The sequence below is a fragment of the Oncorhynchus masou genome, chromosome 29, assembly GCF_036934945.1.
Source record: "Oncorhynchus masou masou isolate Uvic2021 chromosome 29, UVic_Omas_1.1, whole genome shotgun sequence".
In the NCBI taxonomy this organism is placed as follows: domain Eukaryota; kingdom Metazoa; phylum Chordata; class Actinopteri; order Salmoniformes; family Salmonidae; genus Oncorhynchus; species Oncorhynchus masou.
The window spans coordinates 94,444,688-94,454,225 of NC_088240.1; the positions used below are offsets into that span (position 1 = coordinate 94,444,688).

The 9,538-nt window shown below is 44.3% G+C and overlaps 1 protein-coding gene across 1 annotated transcript in view; it reads left to right on the top strand.

Moving 5' to 3' along the window:
* The window catches only part of slc6a3 (solute carrier family 6 member 3), a 44,347-nt gene extending 37,199 nt beyond the window's left edge, over positions 1–7,148 (top strand). Inside the window, exons 13-15 of the mRNA XM_064946895.1 lie at positions 2,219–2,386; positions 3,253–3,324; positions 7,125–7,148. Of these exons, the coding sequence (XP_064802967.1) occupies positions 2,219–2,386; positions 3,253–3,324; positions 7,125–7,148 (264 nt within the window). The remainder of the gene's footprint in view (positions 1–2,218; positions 2,387–3,252; positions 3,325–7,124) is intronic.
* Positions 7,149–9,538: the final 2,390 nt, after the last annotated feature.

Below are 9,538 nucleotides of genomic sequence, written 5' to 3' on the forward strand. Positions count from 1 at the left end.
GGTCCATAAGTGTCCTTATGACCGCTGTCAGTCATTCACACCAAGGTCTAGGCACTAACTACAGTTTGCTAGCTTCAGTAGAGGCTGGTCCATAAGTGTCCTTATGACCGCCGTCAGTCATGCACACCAAGGTCTAGGCACTAACTACAGTTTGCTAGCTTCAGTAGAGGCTGGTCCATAAGTGTCCTTATGACCGCCGTCAGTCATGCACACCAAGGTCTAGGCACTAACTACAGTTTGCTAGCTTCAGTAGAGGCTGGTCCATAAGTGTCCTTATGACCGCTGTCAGTCATGCACACCAAGGTCTAGGCACTAACTACGGTTTGCTAGCTTCAGTAGAGGCTGGTCCATATGTGTCCTTATGACCGCTGTCAGTCATGCACACCAAGGTCTAGGCACTAACTACAGTTTGCTAGCTTCAGTAGAGGCTGGTCCATAAGTGTCCTTATGACAGCTCTCAGTCATGCACACCAAGGTCTAGGCACTAACTACGGTTTGCTAGCTTCAGTAGAGGCTAGTCCATAAGTGTCCTTATGACAGCTCTCAGTCATGCACACCAAGGTCTAGGCACTAACTACGGTTCGCTAGCTTCAGTAGAGGCTGGTCCATAAGTGTCCTTATGACCGCTGTCAGTCATGCACACCAAGGTCTAGGCACTAACTACGGTTTGCTAGCTTCAGTAGAGGCTGGTCCATAAGTGTCCTTATGACAGCTCTCAGTCATTCACACCAAGGTCTAGGCATTAACTACAGTTTGCTAGCTTCAGTAGAGGCTGGTCCATAAGTGTCCTTATGACCGCTGTCAGTCATGCACACCAAGGTCTAGGCACTAACTACGGTTTGCTAGCTTCAGTAGAGGCTGGTCCATAAGTGTCCTTATGACCGCCGTCAGTCATGCACACCAAGGTCTAGGCACTAACTACAGTTTGCTAGCTTCAGTAGAGGCTGGTCCATAAGTGTCCTTATGACCGCCGTCAGTCATGCACACCAAGGTCTAGGCACTAACTACAGTTTGCTAGCTTCAGTAGAGGCTGGTCCATAAGTGTCCTTATGACCGCTGTCAGTCATGCACACCAAGGTCTAGGCACTAACTACGGTTTGCTAGCTTCAGTAGAGGCTGGTCCATATGTGTCCTTATGACCGCTGTCAGTCATGCACACCAAGGTCTAGGCACTAACTACAGTTTGCTAGCTTCAGTAGAGGCTGGTCCATAAGTGTCCTTATGACAGCTCTCAGTCATGCACACCAAGGTCTAGGCACTAACTACGGTTTGCTAGCTTCAGTAGAGGCTAGTCCTTAAGTGTCCTTATGACAGCTCTCAGTCATTCACACCAAGGTCTAGGCACTAACTACGGTTTGCTAGCTTCAGTAGAGGCTGGTCCATAAGTGTCCTTATGACAGCTCTCAGTCATGCACACCAAGGTCTAGGCACTAACTACGGTTTGCTAGCTTCAGTAGAGGCTAGTCCTTAAGTGTCCTTATGACAGCTCTCAGTCATTCACACCAAGGTCTAGGCACTAACTACGGTTTGCTAGCTTCAGTAGAGGCTGGTCCATAAGTGTCCTTATGACAGCTCTCAGTCATGCACACCAAGGTCTAGGCACTAACTACAGTTTGCTAGCTTCAGTAGAGGCTGGTCCATAAGTGTCCTTATGACCGCTGTCAGTCATTCACACCAAGCTCTAGGCACTAACTACAGTTTGCTAGCTTCAGTAGAGGCTGGTCCATAAGTGTCCTTATGACAGCTCTCAGTCATGCACACCAAGGTCTAGGCACTAACTACGGTTTGCTAGCTTCAGTAGAGGCTGGTCCATAAGTGTCCTTATGACCGCCGTCAGTCATGCACACCAAGGTCTAGGCACTAACTACGGTTTGCTAGCTTCAGTAGAGTCTGGTCCATAAGTGTCCTTATGACCGCTGTCAGTCATGCACACCAAGGTCTAGGCACTAACTACAGTTTGCTAGCTTCAGTAGAGGCTGGTCCATAAGTGTCCTTATGACCGCTGTCAGTCATGCACACCAAGCTCTAGGCACTAACTACGGTTTGCTAGCTTCAGTAGAGGCTGGTCCATAAGTGTCCTTATGACCGCTGTCAGTCATGCACACCAAGGTCTAGGCACTAACTACAGTTTGCTAGCTTCAGTAGAGGCTTGTCCTTAAGTGTCCTTATGACTAGAAACAGGAAAGTGTCCTAACCCCAAAACCCTCTGTTTCTCCAGTTCATGGTGGTGGTGAGCTTTGCAACCTTTAACCCTCCTAACTACGGGACGTACACGTTTCCCATATGGGCCAACATGATTGGTTGGTGCTTGGCTATATCCTCCATGACCATGGTGCCTCTCTATGCCATCTACAAGATGTGCACCTTACCTGGAAAGTTCTGCGATGTAAGTCTGGTTTATATAAGTCTGGTTTATACAAGTGGGAAGTCTGGTTTATATAAGTCTGGTTTATACAAGTGGGAAGTCTGGTTTATATAAGTATGGTTTATACAAGTGGGAAGTCTGGTTTATATAAGTCTGGTTTATACAAGTGGGAAGTCTGGTTTATATAAGTATGGTTTATAGAAGTGGGAAGTCTGGTTTATATAAGTCTGGTTTATACAAGTGGGAAGTCTGGTTTATATAAGTCTGATTTATACAAGTGGGAAGTCTGGTTTATATAAGTCTGGTTTACATAAGTCTGGTTTATACAAGTGGGAAGTCTGGTTTATACAAGTGGGAAGTCTGGTTTATATAAGTCTGGTTTACATAAGTCTGGTTTATATAAGTGGGAAGTCTGGTTTATATAAGTCTGGTTTATACAAGTGGGAAGACTGGTTTATATAAGTCTGGTTTATACAAGTGGGAAGTCTGGTTTATATAAGTCTGGTTTATACAAGTGGGAAGTCTGGTTTATATAAGTCTGGTTTACATAAGTCTGGTTTATACAAGTGGGAAGTCTGGTTTATATAAGTCTGGTTTATATAAGTCTGGTTTATATAAGTGGGAAGTCTGGTTTGTATTGATATATGCTGCTATGGTGATTTAGCAGACACCTTTAACCAAAGTGATGCCCACTATTATCAACGTCAATGCACAGACATGTCAACACTGGCAGTGACACATATATATTCGGTATGTGAGCAATATGGTTGGTGAGCTATAACATCACCAGCAAATATGAATATCCCAGCTTGGTAATGCACAATGATTTGTATAATGAAGACAAGTTAGTTCCTTTGGTAAGTGCTTCCCGTCCTGTCTTCCTGTAGAGACTGGCCTACGCCATAACGCCTGAGCACGAACACCACCTGGTGGACAACGGAGAAGTGAGGAGGTTTACGGTAAGCTGCTCTTCACTGTTTACTTGACGTTACTTGACCTCCCCTTCTTACCTTACCTTACCCTACCTTACCCTACCTTACCTTACCCTACCTTACCTTACCCTACCTTACCTTACCTTACCCTACCTTACCTTACCTGACCTTTCCTTACCTGACCTTACCCTACCTTATCTTACCTTACCCTACCTTACCTTACCTTACCTGACCTTTCCTTTCCTTACCTGACCTTACCCTACCTTACCTTACCCTACCTTACCTTACCTTACCTGACCTTTCCTTTCCTTACCTGACCTTACCTTACCTTACCCTACCTTACCTTACCTTACCCTACCTTTCCTGACCTTACCTTACCCTACCTTACCTTACCTTACCTTACCCTACCTTACCTTACCCTACCTTACCTGACCTTACCTTACCCTACCTGACCTTACCTTACCTTACCTTACCTGACCCTACCTTACCCTACCTTACCTTACCTTACCCTACCTTTCCTGACCTTACCTTACCTGACCCTACCTTACCCTACCTTTCCTGACCTTACCTTACCTTACCTTACCCTACCTTACCTGACCTTACCTTACCCTACCTGACCTTACCTTACACTACCTTACCTTACCTGACCCTACCTTACCCTACCTTACCTTACCTTACCTTACCCTACCTTTCCTGACCTTACCTTACCCTACCTTACCTTACCTTACTCTACCTTACCTTACCTTACCCTACCTTACCTGACCTTACCTTACCCTACCTGACCTTACCTTACACTACCTTACCTTACCTGACCCTACCTTACCCTACCTTACCTTACCCTACCTTACCTGACCTTACCTTACCCTACCTGACCTTACCTTACCCTACCTTACCTTACCTTACCTGACCCTACCTTACCCTACCTTACCTTACCTTACCTTAACTAACCTTACCCTACCTTACCTTACCTAACCTTACCTGACCCTACCTTACCTTACCTAACCTTACCTTACCTGACCCTACCTTACCTTACCTTACCCTACCTTACCTTACCTTACCTTACCTTACCTTACCTTACCTTACCTTACCTTACCCTACCTTACCTTACCTAACCTTACCTTACCCCACCTTACCTAACCTTACCTTTCCTTACCTGACCTTACCCTACCTTACCTTACCCTACCTTACCTTACCTGACCTTTCCTTTCCTTACCTGACCTTACCTTACCTTACCCTACCTTACCTTACCTTACCTTACCCTACCTTACCTTACCTTACCCTACCTTACCTTACCCTACCTTACCTGACCTTACCTTACCCTACCTGACCTTACCTTACACTACCTTACCTTACCTGACCCTACCTTACCCTACCTTACCTTACCTTACCTTACCCTACCTTTCCTGACCTTACCTTACCCTACCTTACCTTACCTTACTCTACCTTACCTTACCTTACCCTACCTTACCTGACCTTACCTTACCCTACCTGACCTTACCTTACACTACCTTACCTTACCTGACCCTACCTTACCCTACCTTACCTTACCCTACCTTACCCTACCTGACCTTACCTTACCCTACCTTACCTTACCTTACCTGACCCTACCTTACCCTACCTTACCTTACCTTACCTTAACTAACCTTACCCTACCTTACCTTACCTAACCTTACCTGACCCTACCTTACCTTACCTAACCTTACCTTACCTGACCCTACCTTACCCTACCTTACCTTACCTTACCCTACCTTACCTTACCTTACCTTACCTTACCTTACCCTAACTTACCTTACTCTACCTTACCTAACCTTACCTTACCCCACCTTACCTAACCTTACCTTTCCTTACCTGACCTTACCCTACCTTACCTTACCCTACCTTACCTTACCTGACCTTTCCTTTCCTTACCTGACCTTACCTTACCTTACCTTACCCTACCTTACCTTACCTTAACTTACCCTACCTTTCCTGACCTTACCTTACCTTACCCTACCTTACCTTACCTTACCTTACCCTACCTTACCTTACCTTACCCTACCTTACCTGACCTTACCTTACCCTACCTGACCTTACCTTACCTTACCTGACCCTACCTTACCCTACCTTACCTTACCTTACCCTACCTTTCCTGACCTTACCTTACCTGACCCTACCTTACCCTACCTTTCCTGACCTTACCTTACCTGACCCTACCTTACCCTACCTTACCTTACCTTACCTTACCCTACCTTACCTGACCTTACCTTACCCTACCTGACCTTACCTTACACTACCTTACCTTACCTGACCCTACCTTACCTTACCTTACCCTACCTTTCCTGACCTTACCTTACCCTACCTTACCTTACCTTACTCTACCTTACCTTACCTTACCCTACCTTACCTGACCTTACCTTACCCTACCTGACCTTACCTTACACTACCTTACCTTACCTGACCCTACCTTACCCTACCTTACCTTACCCTACCTTACCTGACCTTACCTTACACTACCTTACCTTACCTGACCCTACCTTACCCTACCTTACCTTACCTTACCTTACCTTAACTAACCTTACCCTACCTTACCTTACCTAACCTTACCTGACCCTACCTTACCTTACCTTACCTTACCTGACCCTACCTTACCCTACCTTACCTTACCTTACCCTACCTTACCTTACCTTACCTTACCTTACCCTAACTTACCTTACTCTACCTTACCTAACCTTACCTTACCCCACCTTACCTAACCTTACCTTACCTAACCTTACCTTACCTTACCTTACCCTACCTGACCTTACCTTACCTTACCTTACCTTACCCTACCTTACCCTACCTTACCTTACCTTGCCTTACCCTACCTGACCTTACCTTACCTTACCTTACCTTACCTTACCTTACCTTAGCCTACCTTACCTTACCTTACCCTACCCCACCTGACCTTACCCTACCTTACCTTATCTTACCTTACCCTACATTAACTTACCTTACCTTACCTTACCTTAGCCTACCTTACCTTACCCTACCCCAGCTTACCTTACCTTACCTTACCCTACCTTACCTTACCTTACCCTACCTTACCTTACCCTACCCCACCTTACCTTACCTTACCTTACCTTACCCCACCTTACCTTACCTTACCTTACACTACCTTACCTTACCTTACCTTACCTTACCTTACCCCACCTTACCTTACCTTACCTTACCTTACCTTACCTTACCTTACCTTACCCTACCCTACCCTACCTTACCTGACCTTACCCTACCTTACCCTACCCTACCTTACCCTACCCTACCTTACCTTAACTTACCCTACCTTACCTTACCTAACCTTACCTTACCCTACCCTACCTTACCTTACCCTACCTTACCTTACCCTACCGTACCCTACCTTACCTTACCCCACCTTACCTTACCTTACCTTACCTTACCTTACGTTACCCTACATTACCGTACCCTACCCTACCTCACCTTATACTACCTTACTCTACCTTACCCTACCTTACCCCACCTTACCTTACCTTACCTTACCCTACCCTACCTTACCCTACCCTACCTCACCTTACACTACCTTACTCTACCTTACCCTACCTTACCTTACACTACCTTACCTTACCTTACCTTACCCTACCTTACCCTACCCTACCTTACCTTACCCTACCTTACCCTACCCTACCTTACCTTACCCTACCTTACCTTACCCTACCTTACCCTACCTTACCTTACCCTACCTTACCCTACCTTACCCTACCTTACCCTACCTTACCTTACCTTACCTTATCCTACCTTATCTTACCTTACCTTACCTTAGTGTATTTATTGTCCTTTCCCATTGGTTTCCACAGCTCCAACACTGGATGGTGATCTGAGCCCAGGAAGAAGACAGAGGTCCGTTCACATGGAGGATGGATGGATAGAGGGAGGGAGGGAGGGAGGGAGGGATGGAGGGAGGGAGGGAGTGATGGATGGATGGATAGAGGGAGGGAGGGAGGGAGGGATGGCTAGAGAGAGGGAAGGATGGATGGATGGAGGGATAGAGTGAGGGATGGATGGATAGATGGAGGGAGGGAGGGAGGGAGGGAGGGAGGGAGGGAGGGAGGGAGGGAGGGAGGGAGGGAGGGAGGGAGGGAGGGAGGGAGGGAGGGAGGGAGTGATGGATGGCTAGAGAGAGGGAAGGATGGATGGATGGAGGGATAGAGTGAGGGATGGATGGATAGATGGAGGGAGGGAGGGAGGGAGGGAGGGAGGGAGGGATAGGGTGAGGGATGGATAGAGGGAGGGAGGGAGGGATGGAGGGAGGGATAGGGTGAGGGATGGATGGAGGGATAGAGTGAGGGATGGATGGAGGGATAGGGTGAGGGATGGATGGAGGGATAGAGTGAGGGATGGATGGCTAGAAGGAGGCACAGCAGACATGTGAAGAGAGTTTATCCCGTAACAAGAGGAGAGAGAAGTGTTTGAAATGTCAACCAAGCTGTCAAATCGTAGTGGTCTTTAATTTCCTCAATGGACGTGTGGTTGTGTGCTGTGATCTAGATCAGGATGTTGGTGACATTCGGTCAAAATATCAATCTTAAACAATGACTGTTATGATTATGGATAACACACCAATATATTCATGTTTATTTTGTGAGCTGAGAAAAATCTGAGCATTTTGGTTTAGTGTAAAATCCTGATTAAAAATATTATATGATTATCTGTTGTAGAGGTAACTAAGAGAAGTAGTATTTATTTCAGAAACAACATGCCAATAACAAAATGACATTACTGTATTTAACTGTATGTGAAAGTGTACATGTTTTAAGTTAAGTTCGTTCCATCATATACCCATTACATAGTAAGATAGCTTTTTACATGTTGTTCCATCATATACCCGTTACATAGTAAGCTAGCTTTTTACATGTTGTTCCATCATATACCTGTTACATAGTAAGCTAGCTTTTTATATGTTGTTCCATCATATACCCGTTACATAGTAAGCTAGCTTTTTACATGTTGTTCCATCATATACCCGTTACATAGTAAGCTAGCTTTTTACATGTTGTTCCATCATATACCCGTTACATAGTAAGCTAGCTTTTTACATGTTGTTCCATCATATACCCGTTACATAGTAAGCTAGCTTTTTACATGTTGTTCCATCATATACCCGTTACATAGTAAGCTAGCTTTTTACATGTTGTTCCATCATATACCCGTTACATAGTAAACTAGCTTTTGACATGTTGTTCCATCATATACCCATTACATAGTAAGCTAGCTTTTGACATGTTGTTCCATCATATACCCGTTACATAGTAAGCTAGCTTTTTACATGTTGTTCCATCATATACCCGTTACATAGTAAGCTAGCTTTTGACATGTTGTTCCATCATATACCCGTTACATAGTAAGCTAGCTTTTTACATGTTGTTCCATCATATACCCGTTACATAGTAAGCTAGCTTTTTATGTTGTTCCATCATATACCTGTTACATAGTAAGCTAGCTTTTTACATGTTGTTCCATCATATACCTGTTACATAGTAAGCTAGCTTTTTACATGTTGTTCCATCATATACCTGTTACATAGTAAGCTAGCTTTTTACATGTTGTTCCATCATATACCTGTTACATAGTAAGCTAGCTTTTTACATGTTGTTCCATCATATACCCATTACATAGTAAGCTAGCTTTTTACATGTTGTTCCATCATATACCCGTTACATAGTAAGCTAGCTTTTTATATGTTGTTCCATCATATACCCGTTACATAGTAAGCTAGCTTTTTACATGTTGTTACATCATATACCCGTTACATAGTAAGCTAGCTTTTTATATGTTGTTCCATCATATACCCGTTACATAGTAAGCTAGCTTTTTACATGTTGTTCCATCATATACCTGTTACATAGTAAGCTAGCTTTTTACATGTTGTTCCATCATATACCCGTTACATAGTAAGCTAGCTTTTTACATGTTGTTCCATCATATACCCGTTACATAGTAAGCTAGCTTTTTACATGTTGTTCCATCATATACCCGTTACATAGTAAGCTAGCTTTTTACATGTTGTTCCATCATATACCCGTTACATAGTAAGCTAGCTTTTTATATGTTGTTCCATCATATACCCGTTACATAGTAAGCTAGCTTTTGACATGTTGTTACATCATATACCCGTTACATAGTAAGCTAGCTTTTTACATGTTGTTCCATCATATACCCGTTACATAGTAAGCTAGCTTTTTACATGTTGTTCCATCATATACCCGTTACA